Consider the following 18,773-nt stretch of genomic DNA (forward strand, 5'->3'; position numbering starts at 1 on the left):
CAGAACAGTCCACTCTCATTAGCAAGAAAGGAGAGCACTCCTTACATCCAGCAAAGCTGGCCGCAATGCTTTCATCCCTATTCCTGATGCGTAACCTTAGGGATATAACGTGCCTGGAGCGTGGGCACGGCATACAACTGTAAAGCATATTTTACACCTTTGATTTTCATGATCTTGCTTTTCTTTAAAAGTGCCCTCTAAAGTTATCAGCGCCTATATAAGGGCATAAAGCCCTTCTGCACTCAGTGGACCAGATTAGACAGCAGCTTACCTGCCATGCAATCACAGCGTGACTCAAAACCATGGGATACTGTGAGACTCCCAAAAGCACTTGGAAGTGCCAGCAAATTGAAAAGCAAGGCGCCCACCACGAGGAGAGTTGTGACATTGTAAAGCTGGATCAATGTACAATGTGCTGTTCATAAGACTTAATGAAACAATTACAGCTCTCCCGTTGATTGCCTTTGTTTTGTACCGTAAATCAATAGATTATTAACTGTAAATGTCAATGCGTTCTTTGCTTCCTAAGAGGTCACTCTGCAAGGTAATAATGAAGAACACACCGCTTGACTGAATATGCTCTTGAATTGCCAGCTACAGATGAACGCAGCAGTTTCAAAAGAGCCTATAGAAATAAAAGCAGCTTCTTCGTGCAGAGGAAAAACTGAAAACACTGGAAAAAAAGCAAAAAACTCAAACCGACAAAAGAGTTATGAATGGAAAAATCACCTCTTAAAACTACAAACTAAAATCAGTGTGCAAAGAAACTGCATTCCTGGTTGTAGATGGGAAGTATATTTCGACAGCTTAGCTCCTCTTGGTAGAGTGAGTTTGTGTTATGAGAGTTCAGCCATGTCAGAATCACCCACACTTGTCCGTGAACACTGAAGGATTTAAAGAGTTGCCACCTGAAGAAGGTATTGATTTGAAAGGAAAAGCGTTAGTAATGAGACCAGCAGGAGTTCACAATGTCCAAAGCTGGAGTTGGGTCAGTAGCAGACTGAAGCCACTGAAGGTGGTAATGCCACTATAGTGAAAGTAAAGCACCATTCAGTCCTAGCATCAATAGTTGACTCCCAAATTTGCAGAAGGCTGCTCAGACTTTGGTCATACTTTAGTCCCACTTTAGTCCAATGGTGGCACTGCTGATGTTGAGAGGTCTAAGGGTCAGGTATGTACTCAATTTCACATAGGCCTCCAACTCTTGAGAGAGAGAATAAATAACCAAGCCTGATTTCCAGACCTTACAACATTCTAACTCTTGTCCGTGTGACTGCACCCAAGGCAGCTCAGAAAGGAGCATTTGCATCTGGGATTTTATGGGCTGCAAAAATGTCAGGGATGAGGACACTCTCAGTTGGAGGACACATGCAAGCAGCTGTCACTGCTTCATCTTCCAAGTTTCTGGGCACCAGAATAATTTATATGTATGAGGAATAATAAATACAATTTGGAACTCTTTCTTCCCCCCCCCGCCCCCCCAAGTGCTCTGTCTTTGCTTTAATCTTGAGCAACAGAGACGAGTATCATATTCACAAAACAAATGGGTTGCAGTGCCCTTGGCAGTGAAGAGAAGCATTGCAGTCTCCTGACCTCTAAGTTCACTGTGTTAATAGAAACCTTATTTTGGCAACATTTCATTCCCTGCATAGGTGAGAAAGGAATTCTGACATGAAAACAACTTAGGTTAAAAAGAAGAGGCATAAGGAGGAAAAAGAAAAAATAATGACAATTTGTTCTGGCTTTCACAATCAACACCTTGGAAACCTTGCCAAAAACCTTGCTGACAAAGAGATTAATTTGTGTGGATTAGGGGGCAGGCGTGAACTGAGCAGTAATCCCTTACATAGATATATATGTATGTATGTATATGTATAATATATATGTGTGTAATAGTAAAAGTCAGCTTCTGAAAAGAAAGGACATTAGCAAGAGCACTGACAAGATATCGTGAAGTGAAAACACAGCTGCTCAATTTGCTGTGAGCGCAGGATGGATCTGTCCTGGCCCAGAAGATGTGAGCACACAGACAGAATCACCAAACAGGAGCGGTTGGAAGGGATCTCCTGAGAACACCAAGTCCAGCCCTGCTAAAGGAGGTGCCCTAAAATAGCTCACACAGGTTGGCAAATAGCTGGATCATGAGACTCCACCACATCCCTGGATGACGCGCTCCAGTGTTTCCTCACCTAAGCGCACCTGGTTCATTTTTGGATAGCACTTTTCACTTGAGAAGTACTGATTTAGTTGGTGCAGTTCTACTGGGAAGTGCAGAGCAGCTGTCAGAATGCATTCAGTAAACACTGTGTGAGGCATCATTCATGCTGCTACTGGACAGTCTGAAACTACATATCATAGAATGGCCTGGGTTGAAAAGGACCCCAACACTCATTCAGTTCCAACCCCCTGCTATATGCAGGGTCACCAACCACCAGCCCAGGCTGCCCAGAGCCACATCCAGCCTGGCCTTGAATGCCTCCAGGGATGGGGCATCCACGGCCTCCTTGGGCAACCTGTCCCAGCTCACCACTACAACAGCATCCAAAGCACTTTGAGGGATTCAGCTCTGCCATCTGGGCCCTCCTTATGTATTTCATGGATCTTTGTTTCAGTATATATATATACATATAACCACAGTATAACTTACCTAATAAATCCGATGTTCAAATACTTGTCTGGAAAATAACAACTAAAAGCTGTTATAAAAAATTGCTTCATTCACCTTTGTCCGCCTCACCTGAATGTTCCTTTTCCCCTGATATGCCACAGTTAGCACAGGGCAGAACACAAAGCTTTGTATGAGTTAATAGAAGAGATGCAAAAGGCTCAGACAAGGCATAACATTAGTGCTTCACAAGCTGGAATGTGCCCCCTGGTGGCTGCAGCGCAGAACCTTGGAGGAGACGAACTGTGGTTTCAGTGTTCTTCAATTTTAACGTGTTTTACTAAAACATGGTTCTTCAGTCAGGAAGGCAGGATGAACCAAGTTACTTGCAATAACAAGGATGGAAATCAGATACCAGGCATTAGCAGCTTTCAAGGATAAGGATACCATTCCCAGCAAGAAGTCCTGCTAAGGAACATAAAGAACTGCTATCATTAGGGGAGAAACAGTCCAACTGCCATCAGTGGGGGAGGCAACCGTGTTGGTCCCCTGCCCCAGCCCGGAGGGGAACAAAGGGAGGAGCAGCACAGTGCTCAAATCCAGCTGCACTTTTTTGCTCCTATGCAAGCACAGAAGGTGCATTTCAACCTAATTCAGCCTTAAATTTGAGGTTTTTGCTGCTTACCTGCTAGCTCTTCTCTGAACGGCAGCCACCTTTTGCTCCTCTTTGCCACCCAGGACCACCAGCAGCCAGCTCAGCTCCTCACTGTGCTTCCATAGGGCAGCCATAGTCTGGGCTTGGAAAGCCTCCACTGCTTCAGCTCACTGAATAAAACAAATTATTTGGCAAGTGGAAATATAATCTATCTGGCTTTTCTTTATGCTCAGGATGTGATGTTATAAGCAAGAAGTTCTGAAGGTCCAGCTCTATAAACATGGTGACTATGATATGAGGCTGCAGTGCTTCTGGAAAGCGCTGATTGCCCTGAAACGTGGTGATGGTCTCCATCCTAAGAACTGTCTGCACCCTTTGCAGTGCAGTCCTGGGCTGCTTATTTCAGCCCATTGGAAACGGTATATAGAACCTAATTAAAGTCAGTAGCCCTATTTACTCACCTAATGTGAAAAGCCTACAGCTTTATTTTATTCAACCCAGAGAAAAAAAACAAACAGCTTCTGTTTCAAGGCATACAAGTAAACTCTTAACTACATCACATACATAGATTTAGTTCTAAGATATGGGCAAACTTTCTGAATTGATTTGCACACCTTCTAATCTCTGCTGCTCTTTGACTTCTCCAGTTTTGCTGCTCGTTGGACACTTCTCAACACCCAGGGTAATTCACTCCTACAAAGTAAGACAGAAGTCACACTCGAAGCTGTATATTATTTATAATAACTCACAGAGACTAGAAACAGCTTTATTTGCTACACTTACAAGTCAAACAGGTCTGCTGAAAAGCAATTACAAACTCAACATGCGAGTTCTTTTGCATCCACTGCAATGTGTTGATGCTGGAAATGCATGAGCTCCCCACTTATTTCCAATTAAAACAAAGCACGATGGGTTTTTTAAGCATTGGTCACAGCTCTGCATTTTCTTACCACCATTTCATGCTCATTTAGCATTAGATAACAAGGCAACCTGGACTTTAGGGATTAACTCTCACAAACTAATTACACTAAAAAAAAAAAAACATCCTTACAAAGTATTCTGTACTAAATTAAATATCTTCAGTGATTCTCAGTGAAATCTCATTAAATAAAATGAAAGTAGTGGTGAATTTTCAGCTCCACTGAAATCAATGCCAAAGCTTAGAGAGTTTTGTCTTCAGGACTCCGTTCAGCTTCTGAAATAGCACCGGAAGATACTGTGCTAATGTCCTGCTAAAGCAGCACCAACAAAGCATGCCAGATAGCAGAGAGATGGATCTAATGAGCTCAAGTCCTGAATTCACCTCAGTTTTGACTCTATTTTTAATATTATCTCATTAAGAAACAAAAGCTCGCCCTGCTGCAGTTTCAGTGGAGGTCAGAAAATGAAAAAGCACCATTTTGGAACTCACAGGAAATGGTCATTTATGTTTTTGTCGCACCACCAACAACTTCAGGTTGTACTCTGTTCTCATTTTTATACATACCTCACTTTTCCTTGACTGCAGTCCTTAAAAGCTCCCAGTGAGAAAAGAGGATCAGGGAAAAAAAAGTCTGTTACATACTTAGAAGGCAAATCAGCAATAAATGCTGGGCACAGAGGACAGAGCTCTTCCAAGCTCTGGCTGTTAACATAGGTCTGCTCCCTTGTAATTCATAGAATGGCTTGGGTTGGAAGGAGACTCATGGATCACAAACCTCCAACCCCCTGCTGCATGCAGGGCTGCCAACCTCCATATCTAATACTAGACCAGGCTGCCCAGTGCCCCATCCAACCTGGCCTTGAGCACCTCCAGGGTTGGGGCATCCACAGCCTCTCTGGGCAGCTGTGCCAGCACCTCACCACTCTCTTGGTAAAGAACTTCCAGGTTCAGGTTCCTTCAGTAAATGAGTTTTATTACCTTTAAGATTCTGAGTCACTGTGGATTTTCTTTGTGCCTTTTTGACTGATTTTATATCACACAAAAAGATTTTCTCATTCATTTTGTTTTTAAGCTCTATGGGCATCACCAAGTTTCAACAGTATAGGCAGACAATGTTACACCATTCCAATGTCTGACTGAGTGCTAAGTGGCATTTTACCCACAGAAAACAACTCCCTGTGATGGCCATAAATAGCAGTTAGTGGTCTCATAGCAGTGGGGTTAGATGAGACGTAGGCAGACACAGATCATACAGCACACAGACCTCGCTGTTCCAGATAACGCACATACATCCAGGTAACAAGGCTGGCAGAAATAACCAATTTTGTATCAGTAATAAAGTGCTTTGATAACGCATCACATCTTTCTGTTTCCAAGAGGAATATTAAGTTAAAGATGTTAATAACCCACAGAACAGCCACAAAGACTGAGGAATAGGAAATGCAAGTCTCCCCATACAACTGTGCTGATAAAACTGCATCAAGCACCAGCAGTGGTACCTTATATCGTTTTTAGCATAGTTCTGAATTTTGCACTAAAGAGCTGTAAGCCGAATATCCCAAACTCCATTTCAAATCAGTGACGTGCATTAAAATATCCACTCTTTATAAAGGATAAGGCTTAAAACAGACAACCAACAACAACAACAAAAACCTCTCAGAGCTCCGTGACACTTGGCTGCATCTCTTTGGTAAATTCACAGTGCAACTACTCTGCTTTATTTCTGAAAAGGGAGGTTTTCCAAAGTGCTGCATCTCCTGTCACTGAGAACCAACTATGATTCCATGCTCAGTACAATCTCAGATGCTTACCTGTTATATTAAACTACTGAAGAATGAGCACTGAAAATAATTTCTTCCTGTTGAAATATAATTAAACCATGCCAGGTTTCCAATTGGAAAGTAACTGCACATCTCGATTCTCTTGCAATAGTTTAGGAACATATAAATGTGAGTACAGATTTAATGGCAATTTCAGATAGCAGACAGCCAAGCTGCTATTTGAAAACACTTGCAATTTAATTAACATTAACAGAGACTTAGCCAACCTTTGTCTGCAGAAAAAAAACACCTGTTTTCCATTTTGCTTAGATACTTAGGATTACTCAGAATGCAAAGAAAGGCAAGAACTATTTAATTAAAATGTACTGCAAGCACGTTTTCCCAAGCTTATATTGCTAAAGCCTTGCTGTATTGTTAAAAGTTTCACTGGAGTTGTCTTTAAACTCAGTTCCGTGTATACACACAAGCCTAGTTATATACCTGTACTTCATATTGTCATGTAGTAGGCATACCAACACACAGCTACATTACATCATCCAGTGGCAGTGCAATAAATGATGGTTGTGCCATCAAAGTGTCGTTTGATGGTTTCTCAACTTCTAAACAACAACATTCTTTCTGAACACGTCTGTCCAACCAAACTTGCATATTGCTGAACGCTGGCTTCATCGCTCGGCCCCTTCCTCCTCTTCTTGTACACACTGTAAGGCATTACGGTTCTCTTGTGAAGTACTCGAACTCTGCCCAGTTCCTTAATGCGATCTTCATCAACTGCAAAGAGAATCAGAGGCCATAAATATTAGTTACATACGTTGTCTCTATGATCTCAATGTTCACAATTAACCTCAATATGCATAACGGAAACTACCTGAAGTAATAAAACCAGCCCACAGATGAACAGCAGATGAAAGCAGAGCTGACCTGCAAACCTGTTTACTTGAATTATGGTTGAAAGTATAGTTTGCAAAGTAATGGCATTTGTGGTGTGTGGAAAAAAATCATGCATCACTCATTCCTAACGGCAACGTATAGCATTACTGAAAGGATCTCTACTGCTTCACCTTAAAATTCACATTCACTTAATATTCACCAGAGACCAATGCCAGAAGGGAATAGCTGGGAAATGATTTCAAATACAATTGGGCAGAAAAGTCTTCCTGTTGTTGCCATATTGCAATTTCATTACTACACAATTCCACAAAACACACCAGCCTGAAGCACTCCCTTTCCCTGACAGGGGAAATGGGTAAAAAACAGCAAAACGCTTCATGCCTTTTGTGCCAGGTAAGCATAAGGTGATAAACTATCTGCTCAGGTCCGTGCCCTGAGCCAACCCCATGTTATAATATTGTGTGTGTTCATGTTCAAGTTTAAACATTTCATGCTCCCTTGACTGGATGAGGATAGTAACCACCACACCAAGCTCCAGCCAACTCAACATCAAACCAACTGCTGTGGAAATTGGTGGCTTCTTAATGGGCAAAATCTGTCTTTATTTAGAAGGGAACAAAAAGAGACAACTTTCACAGCAAGTTGCACAAATGGCAACAGACCTAAAGCACAGAGGGTAAGGCAACAGCTCTGGGAAGCAAACTGGTCACCTTGCCTTAGTTTACATACCTGAAACTTACTGAAGACTGAAAAATAGAGTTCACCTGCTTTTCATATGTAAGTATCCTTCCAACTCACCGCAGGTAAACTGAATAAATAGTCTGGAAGAATACAGATTGATTTCTAAAGCAAATCTCTATTCACATGTAGCCCTTGCTATAGAAAAGCTTAACGCTCCATTCTGGGTCTTCTTTCTGCCTCAATAAAGACAAAGGAGGTCATTAAATGCTTTTTGTAGCAAGGCACTCTCAAGAACTACCCCATTCATCCACAGTAACTCCAACATTCTGCTGATTGCCTGAATTTAGTATGTGAAACTTAATGAAGTCTGTTTTACAAAGTTGGGAATGACTTCATTTCTTTTATCTGTGTTTTGATTCCTAACACAGAAAGTACAATGTATTTCTTAAAGCTTAACTAGGGGGAAAAAAAAGTGGTTTGAAGGAAGAAAATCTGAGCGGTATTCGCTAAGATTGCACTCTCTGCTAATTATGGCTGGCAATCGCTTTAGATAAAACACCAAAGTCAAAAGCATTTCGCTGAGGCTCCCTCTCCTTCTTTGAAACCCATCAGTTTTTTGATGTGTTGCCAGTACCTTTCCCAACATCCCAACAGGCTCCTTGTCCCACCACCTCTTCTACCACATTCTCCATCTTTCCCCAAGTTCACCAAGGAAAAATGCGCAAGTTTTAACTCCTGGAGGTGACACAGCCATAAAGTTATTTTAACTTCTTCAATTGGAAAGTTTATATTTACTGCACCTCTAGGCTGACTATAAGTTTGTGTCCTGACCTGGATTTCTGCCAAGCCTTCATAAAGAATCTCCTGCCAAAAGCGCTTTCAGAGCTGCTCACTGCTGATGTTCACTGCTTTTAAATAATTCTGAAGCCTGATACTCTGGATGAGTTCATCTTTTGGCTTGCAAGCGTTCCTGGCCCCAGCTTCAATTTCTTACAGTAACTAAAAGCTACTGTACCTCGAATTCCCCTATAGCCTCACTGGCTCAGCTGAACTTCGTTCTTGTTGTTCGGCATATATTTTTACACACTTAGTCTACTTTTATTCATTACATCAAGCACAGTTGGTGCATTATCCTTGGAATCAGACCCATGCTAGCACTAGCTCTATAGCTGTATTAAACAGTTATTACTGCCCAGGTTCTAGCAAATCTGTTGAACGCTGCAGCCAAGTGCTTTCTGAAGCAGAGCTTGCCAAGCCACGCTGCAGGTCAAACCTTCTTGGACTGTGACACAACCATAGAGCACTACCTGCAGGCAGCAGAAGGCCCTCCTGAGTAATCAGGAAAACACCAAATACAAGCACTGCAGACTCCTTGGAACTTAAGGACTGATGTAAAGCACAAACTACATACATAAACACTTGGTAATAACTAAAGTCTTTAAGCCCAGATATGTCTCATCCTACAAACCTGTATCTGACTGGGTATATCTATGCTTCTCTATAAACGTTGATTCTTGATTCACTGAATGCATTTTGAAAGGAAGGACAGAGTCCTCAGTTGCCAAAATTCCTTAAAATGGTTTAAGTGAATGTTTTTCCACTGATGCCAAAAATAGAATCTTAAGTGGTAAAATGACCTTCTTCAAGAATAATTAAATAGATAGATACAACTTAAGCCCATCTGAACAGGAAATCTTTCCATGAAATGTTATGTGTCAGTGAAATCATTACAAGCATACGACAAAGCTTTTAAAGAAGGTGAATAGGAACTTCTGTTGCCACAACACCAACCTGTAAGTTTAATCAGCTTTCGGTTGCTTATGCTCTGGAGGTAACATCATGTGAATTCAGGCAAGTAATCCCTTCACTCTTAATTTAAGCCCAAGCAGGATGGATTTACAAGAATTAAATAGAAAATATAAATAGATTGGGCTCCAATATTGCTTATGGAAAAAAGAAATTAAGATTAAATCTCTTCTGCTACCCAGTACATAATAAAGGTTGCTTTATATTTAACATTACACCAGCTGAGATCCAACACCCATTCCCCATGTGATCAGTGCTGGGATACAAAAGTCTGAGCAAAAAATGACCTCACTGCAAGCCAAAAAGTCACAATGAACTTCTATAGGGGAAAACTCATGCAAGTGCCTGACAAGACTTCTTTAAATGTAACAAGAAGCAAAGGATTTCCTCAACACGCATCAGATACTTTCCTGCCTACCAGTAAAAGAATAAGCAAGGAGTGGTCTAAGGAATGACTGGGTCGTGTACTGTGTTGGCAGATTTTGGCTGGATTTCTTAGTTCACTGTGCACACAAACTCACCATCAAAAGCACAGACACCTCAATTGGTGTAAAAGCCATCAAAAGATCCATTCTCTGCCCTGTGTGCCACGGCAATGTTCGTCTGTTTGAAAAATAATACAGGCTTGTAGAATGTTTTAAAACAAATGTAACATCTGCTTACATGACCTTGTCATGATTCATCACCAAATATTTCAAAACAAAGGACTCTAAAGGGAAAAAATAATAATAATAAGCTTTCAAATGTACAACTGAAAGATACGAGATACAAATTACTGGAAAGCTAAGCCACCCCAATCAGAAGAATAATGTATTGATTTAAAACTCTTCTTACCCCTCTTAAACCACTATTCATTTTTTCCTCAACCAGCAAAGCATAGGAAATCATCCACAAAACGAAAGCAGTCAATATACAGGAGAAGATGAGCAATTTATGAATCCCTGGAGGCATTTCAAGGCCAGGCTGGATGTGGCTCTGGGCAGCCTGGTCTGGTGGTTGCCAACCCTGCACATAGCAGGGGGTTTGAAACTCAATGGCCATTGTGGTCCTCTTTTCAACCCAGGCCATCCTATGATTATGTAAACCAGTATACTGAAATGTTGTACTTTTTTTTGCATATTCCTTCTTTCATACTACATTCACATATTAAGAAAGCGCGGTTTGCCTTGGGGTATACAAATACCAACTGAGATGAAAATAAGAACAGAATTCCTAATGAAAACCAGGAAGCACAAGTCAAAAAGCCATTACAGTGAAATGGTCAGGATATTTTCCATCAGCCAACTCTTCGCTGAAAACAAGAAAAAAAAACTTCTGAAATTGCTTTTCAAAAATAGGAGGTTTCTAAGGGGGAAAAAAAAGTTCTTACCTAAATATTATCAATGATTCTTATAGGAAAAAAAAAAAGCAACAGAAGAATTATAATCTTAAAAGTAGAATGAGGGCAACTCTTGAAGATCCCTCACAAACACGACGGTTTTTGGGCTTTGTGCCTGAAATCACTCAACTGGTTTATGATCTGCAATTCAGCTTTTAGAAACAAGCAGACTAATCACTTGACAAATGCATTCAGAATCTGCTAACCCTGCTGTGCCATGCGGAAACAATAACTCATTGTGTTTTGACTCTTATTATTCTAGTAGTAAACATGAATAGGGGGCAAATGGAAAACCTTTCCTGAGCATACAGTGATTCACAGGTTTTCAGCCATAATTCACAACAACCTGCAAATCTTCTGCTTACGTGCAAATACAATCCTTTAAATATATTGTCTATATTTGCAGTGCCCAAATCTGAGCATGGCCTGCTGTTCTGGAAGCATTTGAGGAGGAGGCACATAAAACAGCAAGTATAAAATCTTAAGGGAATTTCTGAGCTCTCATAAAATTTGATTATTCTAATCTGCTTCAGTTTATTATTGTGAAACATCACGATGGAGAGCTACCTACAAAATGGATAGATTTAAACGGTAGGGATAATTCTCCAAGGATTTGCTTTTCAGGGATGCAATGCAAACAGATCTAGTAGTACCAGGGAAAATGTCAGTTAAATGACACTGAAACACCTCCCTATAGCAATATCCAGTTTGTCCTCAAAGTCAAGATGCTAAAACTATGTGAAATGGAATATAATCCTAAAGATGGCATGACAGCAGAGAGATTATTTCACTTGTGGATGCTCTTCCAGAAGGCAGAATGAGCTACACAATTCTTTTGGAGTTGTATCTCTGAACACAACACAACTCCTGACTGCTTTGGATTCAAGAAATCAGAACGTGAAGTGACAATTAAGAATATTAAGTGCATACCCAGTATGTTTCTGGGCTGTTTCAAATACCACGTTTGGTCGTGCAGGCACCTTTTAATTATGCACTGTTGAAATGTACCATGCATATCAAGCCTAGAAGAACTGTAGTGGGTACAGAAAGCAGCTGAGGTACTGCTGGGAGAGGCACATTAACACGCAATCAAGAACTGAAGTTAGAGAAGTTAGGGATGCGCCTTGGAAAGATAAGCGATGGAAACTGCTAAACAAGCATCTTATATTTGGGGCAAAGGAAATGTGTCATCATTCCTTATGCAAAACATGAATCAATATTTTTCTTTAAAAATGCATAATACCTTGTTACTAAGTCAAGTAGAAATTTAAAGCTACTAAATAAACTGACGTCTCAAACAGATTATTCCATCTATTTCCTGAATGTATTTTGCATAAGATTGTATTCCTCAACTCACTGCAGATTTTAAAGACAAAAATCACTACATAAGCTGCATTTTCATTTCAACAGTTAACTAAAGTATCTTGTAAACCAGTACAAGTGACCAAGAAAAGCCAAATACTCAACTCTACTTTAAGTGGTAATATTCTTACTACAAAACAATGCTAGTCAGTCCAAGTTTTGTATCATGACCAGTGCCTAAAAGGCCAGAGTGTCCTTAATGAGAGCAAATCATGACTGTCATGCCAATTATATGAGCTTCAGCAACTTCCAAGCGTTGCAAATCTAGCTTACATTTATGACACATTAATGTGTTTTAGACTTCATTTTTAAGGTCAAATCAATTTTACAAGGGCTGACAACGCAGAAGCAGAGTTGTTGCCTCATTTCATACATATCTGAGTTATTCTGTGTTGCACAATAAAAACCAGAAAACACACTGCGTGATTTTAACAGGCCATCGTGACTCTGGATTGTGAACTTGCTTCCATGGAGCTAAAAACTTGCTTGTGGCTGAGACAGAAATATTAGACCCACGGCAATGAATTTCAGCAATCCAGCACGTTGTTTTCTTCCAGTCTGCTTTATAAATATTTTTCCCATATACTTACTTTCAACATATTTGTGCAAGAATAAAACATTCTGACAGCTTTATTTTCTTTTTCTGAAGCAAAATCTTCCCATGGGACTGACCCTGAGCCAGCTGATGACTGAAGACTTCAGACCTTCATATGAAGGCTTCCCTTCCAGCTGCAGAGCTGACCATTTCCAGCCAGACTTCCAAAGACTTTTAATGACAGGTTTTAATGATGCCTCCAGACCCCCCATCAAAATGGAATACTGAGCTGTCAAGCTTGCAATGACAGCAAAAGCAAAGGAATTAAGACAATACAAAAGACAGAATCATAGAATCATTCAGGCTGGAAAAGATCTCTAAGATCCCCAAGCCCTTGCTGTTACTTGGGAGAAGAGGTCAACTCCCACCTCACTTCAACCTCATCTCCTAGAGGAAGAGTTACAGGATTATGCATTTGAGAATCACAGCTGCAAACAACAGGATGGGAACAGGAAAACATTTGGAAAGGTGGAATTGTTAAAAACTGCTTATTAGAATATTTGAATTGTATTCAAGTGAAAATGGCAGGGAGTGATAAGAGGACTTCTCAAAGGAAGGGCAAGGAAAGGTCCTCATTAAGCCTGCCTTGTCAATTGCTTGACAAGAGTTAAGCACAGAAATACAGACACGAGTTTTTCCATGAAACAGGCAGAACTGAAGCAATTGGCAGCAGCTTATCAGCTAAGGAAATCAGATTCCAGCAATCCATTTACTGGCTAAATTAATTACAACGTGGAATCAATTATGTTCCCAAGCAGCTCCACGTGCAAGGCCGGGATAACGGTACCACAGCACAAGCAAACACGCATGCAACCAAGGTTCATCATTTCTATGTATATGCATGAAAAATAAGGACATGCTGGCAAAGTCCTCAAAAATCACATGATTTCAAAATACACACTTGTCTATTACAATCTTTACGATGGTAACTTTGGGTGAAAGCTTATGTTCATGAGTGGTGCTGGAAGTCAGATGATGGTGCTTCCTGAGGAGGGTTGGTTTACTCGATCAATGTCAGATGCAGACACATTTAACATAACATTAAATACTGACTTTTAAACAAATATTTACCAAACTTTGAGATTTGCTAACAACGCTAAATGGAGTTCATATTGTGATTGTACTTCAAGTTACAATCTTAAGTCCTTTCTTTCTTGGCAGTTGTTTTGTGATACTCCGGAGTTGATGATTCACTCTAACTTCCAATGCTTAGTCCAATTCATGCACTGCTTCTGATGCATCAGTGGTTCCATACCATTTTCAAAGCTGCAGCGCCAGCTGCTTAGTACCACAAATTAACCAACTGAACAAAGTTTGTTACCTTTTTATTACAGAATCACTGGAGTATTTGAGTGTATTTTTACATATTAGACCAAAATCCCATGCCAGTCATTTCAATTTAATCCAAGTATAATAAAAAATGAGTGAAAATTTGCCTGGCTATACCTCACTGGCACTGTCTACACCTCACTGGCACTGTCTACACCTCACTGGCACTGTCTACACCTCACTGGCACTGTCTACACCTCACTGGCACTGTCTACACCTCACTGGCACTGTCTACACCGCCTATTGCTATTGTAAGAAAGCGAAGAGTTAGTTACTGGAAATGATTTAGTTATTAATCTGAGAGAATTTACTAAAATGTTTTCAAAACTCTCCACACCGTAACTTTAACAGATGCTGTTTTGAGGAGACCAGCGATTTCTCCAGGAATCAGATGATGGCACAGCTCTAAACAACTGGCTCAAAGTTCTCCATCTGTGAAATCTTTGTGACCACATTTTCATAATCTCAAGAACTTGAATGCACCGATCCACTATGATCATTAACCTGTGCTACACGAAGCTTATGAACATGAATGCATAGTGGCATTTGTATTAATTCAGCTGATCAGATTCAAAGATGTGACACTATTCTGATACATTACTTTACTAATGACCAGAGCCATCAGAAGTGAACAACCAGCAAAGAAAGACTCCATGTTCATGGATGTAATAAATGCAAAACATGTTTGAAACAAGTCCTTTTTCTTAGCAAAGAATAGTAGCTAAACTGTAAATGAGACGTGTTGAATGTTGGCACTGGAAATCCAGGTTACTGAAATAGTTGCAACAGATTTTTCTAGTGAACTCAGCCTTTGCTCCAAGTATTGGACATTGAGGATGGGAAGCAGATTACAACTGTGACTTCTGTGGACAATGTCCATCGACCCTGATCAAATACTGCCTTTCACTTGTGTGAAGAAAAGCAACAAACAAACCACCCTGCTTACAGCAGTTTGCACACACTCCCCCCAAGTTACATGACATGCTGAAGGGCTTTCAAACCACTATATTACACCGCAACTGGATGTATCCTTATCTGGAGTTGCTTCTTGAAGGTGTTGACAGACTAGTGGTGATAGGAAGACAGATTTGCAGTTTCTCAGTAATCTAATTACCATCCCCAAAGCAAATTATCGTGAAGATTTTACTCCACAAAAACTATTCTCACAATCTTGTCTCAGGCACAACAAACCGAAATCCTCAACAGATGTTTGAAAAGAGGACGTCAGTGGGTTAGATTGAGAAAAACGGGAAGCAGAAGGATAAAAGTATGTTGAGATACCAAGTAAATTACTTGTAATACTTCTCATACTGTACTTATTTCATTGGCATCACTGTTAGTGAAAGTATCAGTGAAGTAAAACCCTGAAGACCAGTTCTGCATGAACCAGATGGACCAAGACCAGTGGACTTGCATGAAAGGCTGACCATGGCCACAAATATTTTAGCACCACACTATCATGTGGCTGAAGTTTGGACACTACTTCCAATGTATTGTCCAAGTCACAGACAAGTGCTTCCCTGCAGAGTTATCTTTAATTCATTTCTACTTCCTTCAGTACAATTCCATCAGTTTTGGCAGCTCTGTTCCATATATATTTCATCCTTACAAAGCAGGAGCACATAGCCTGTAAATCACCTCAAGAAAACGCAGTTTAGCATAGCCTCTATTTTTCAGAGCTCATCACCATCCAAGTCCTCAATTACTGCCCTGCCTCACTAACTGCTGATTTATTTGTATGTAAATAACTGGTTGCTGCTTAATAATAAACACATCAGAATCTTAACAAACCTATTTCATATATAAGAGGATGCCAAGCCTATTCAACGTAAGGCTTGTGCGATCTAGGTAAAATTGGTAATTTAGAAAAGCAAGAACATTTGACCAAGGAATGACCTTTTAACTGCCAACGCTGTGCACTGTGCTTTGCTATGCATTTTCCTTTCCCCCCTAAAGTCAATGGTGTTTTCCAACACAAGCTAGGAACTGCACGTGAAGAGGCTAACCAGCATGGTTTATTAAAATATAAAGTCAGAGAGTTTGCTGGCACAACTCATCGTTTTCTCTGTACGACTGGAGTGTTTTCAGGTTAAGTAAGGCTGAATCTCAGCACACTGGCCAGACGTCAAGAGCTGGATCTACTTCAGCTGTTGGGTGCCCATGATTTGCCACCCTAAGTAATGAAAAGGTGATTTCTTACAGTGCCCGTGGTTGCTTTATTCAGTTATTAACTGCTAGACACTTTTCTAGGCTCATCTCTGAGGTATAAAGAGTTAACAGCTTTGTTCAGTTCGCCTCTCCTCTTTTCATTCTCCAACTATTAACAAAAGTACTAGACGTCAGACAGGGGCAGGGAAAATAATACTTCAAAACCATTTGAAAACACTGAAGCACGGGACAACCAAATAATGTAAAACAGACACAATCCTCCATTTCCTGATCCTTCAGAAAATTTTTGCTATTATTTTTTGCGACTATTTCAGGCTTTTTTTTCCAGAAAAGAAAACAAATACCTGATGATAGCAAAGAGCTCTGTGGGGTAATGGGTATGAATACTCAGCAGCCCTCCTCCCATCGCAGAGAATTGGCAGGTCAGAGCGTGCAGCGCTCTTTCCTGAAGTAGCACTTTCATAACCCGCATCTAGCACATTTATTAGCTATCTTTTCTTTTTATTATGGGAGGGAAAAGGAGTTAGAAAATTGCCAAATATGACGAACAAACTGGTGTGAGGTAATGCTTCAGAAATCTTCTGGCATTACGGGCCATATTAAAAGATGACCATTTGCAGTGACTGTTTTATCGCCTCGGGCAACAATGTAAGCCACACCATTCCTCCCAGTTGTTTACTGGGTCTGGTTATCACCCTCAGTTTATAAGTAGGAAGTCCCAATGCTGATAAATCATGACCTACATAACTGACATAACTGAGGGCTGCGTTATAGAAAGCTATTCGCAAGGAATAAGGCAAATCATCGTTTCTATTGCTCATTTTGTAATTTGCTGCAACTTAATTAAACTCATATTGCTGACTATTGTAGAGAGGAAAGAAAAGGAGTAGGAAACTGATTCTGCTGTTGAGAAATAGCTTCCTTACAGCTAGCAAATCTTTAAACCTCAAATGGCTATAAGCTCTCAGCAGGCCTAATACACTTCAACACGTAGCTATGTTTTAATTTCCTTTAACCACGGGATGTAAGTCACAGCTCCAGTAATGTCTGCAGTGAGGTATTTTGTGCTGAAAACGATGTGATGTTTTATACCCCACCGCTTCCAAAAAGCATGGTATCCCACAGGAATTCCACAGAACTGAGAAGATGATGCCCCTTTGCTTACATGGGGTTAACACCGTCGAAGGCAGAGTCATTTAGTTGTCAATCCTGGGCTTAAATGAATACACTTCTTTTCCTCCTGCATAACAAAAATCTCTCAAACACCTCTGGCCTCCAAAACCGTTCTTCGTTTTACCTCTCATTTTATTTCCTATTTCCTTTCACCAATCTAATGACATATCTGGTTAATGAGGACAGACATACCTTAAACAACAGAGCTTTCTGATGGCTATGTTTTTTTTCCAAAGCGCATCCAACCAACAACCCAAGGCTTTTTCCCACCACACCACACGGCTGCCTGCAGTCATTCTCTATTTGTATAGTACACCCCATGTACATTCTATTCAAACTTTTAAATCAGTGTCCATATCGAGCAGTGTATCTGACCTGATGTTTTTAAAATATTTTTGACCATTCAATGCAAGTCAATAAGTATTTATTTTACAGAATGTACGACTTATGATCCATGTAATTTAAGATGCTTAAGGTGTTTCTACTGTTGTGTTCTTCCCAATCTCAGCTAGATTGAAAAGCTAAATTAGCAGTTTGTTTCTTTACACCTGATGCCTTTGCACTTCACTTTCCTTCACTGATTCTAACTTTACCTCTTTACGCGCTCATCAGCCTAGAATCTAAGAAAGGAATAAATATTCATTTTTGTTCACAAAGTAGCATACAAAATTACCTGAAAAAACATCAAAATACATCAATTCTGAACTACGTACTACCTGTAAAACAGAATGTATTTAAAACTCATGCTGCATATGTCCAGAGAGAAAACAATCTACTCACTAACGCTTGCAGGAATAGCTGTGAATTTTAGACTTTCTTCCCCCTTAAAGGCAACATTTCTGCAGCTTTTCAGAAGCAAATGATACCAATATGCAATAAACACAAGAGAGACAATTTACATCATTTATCATTACTTGTGACCTTACCTGCTTTTGCATCCTGGTTGAAACGAGAGTATTTGGAAAGCTCGAGCAGCGGGAGACATTGCTCAATGGGCGTCCACACATACGTCTCCGGACACAACAAGTCAGAGGGTCTATACTGACCCTACAAGGGGGGAAAGGAGAAAAAGAAGAGTCAGATCAGTTGCACACATACAGTTTGGCTACATGTTTCCAGACTTCCTTATGAGAAAGGAATAGTTTTAATCTAACCTAAACAAACTGAGTAAGAAACAGCTTCACTGTAAACACAAGCTTATTCCTGCAGTAATTTCTGCATTAGCTCAGGAATACCGACTTAACCTCAGCACTTGAAAAAAAATATAAAGTAAAATTAACGCAGTATATTTTATGTTATCCAAGATGAACTCGAGCAATTTTGGCTCTCCTTACTGAAAATCTGTGTTTAAGTTATCCTCCAGCGATCTGTTGAGCTGGTGCTGACACTAAAAAACTCAGCACCTCAGAAGGCAGCTTGTCTCAAA

At 40.3% G+C, this 18,773-nt stretch overlaps 1 protein-coding gene across 4 annotated transcripts in view; it reads right to left on the reverse strand.

Annotated features, from left to right (window-relative positions):
* Positions 1-3,978: 3,978 nt before the first annotated feature.
* The window catches only part of ATE1 (arginyltransferase 1), a 60,928-nt gene continuing 46,133 nt past the window's right edge, over positions 3,979-18,773 (reverse strand). For all 4 annotated transcript variants that reach the window (XM_072340478.1, XM_072340477.1, XM_072340476.1 and 1 more), the window contains exons 11-12: positions 18,274-18,394; positions 3,979-6,734 (exon numbers count right to left, since the gene is read on the reverse strand). In XM_072340478.1, coding sequence (XP_072196579.1) covers positions 6,556-6,734; positions 18,274-18,394 — 300 coding nt within the window. In that variant the 3' untranslated portion in view covers positions 3,979-6,555. The remainder of the gene's footprint in view (positions 6,735-18,273; positions 18,395-18,773) is intronic.

The sequence above is a fragment of the Excalfactoria chinensis genome, chromosome 6 (genome assembly GCF_039878825.1).
Source record: "Excalfactoria chinensis isolate bCotChi1 chromosome 6, bCotChi1.hap2, whole genome shotgun sequence".
Taxonomy (NCBI): domain Eukaryota; kingdom Metazoa; phylum Chordata; class Aves; order Galliformes; family Phasianidae; genus Excalfactoria; species Excalfactoria chinensis.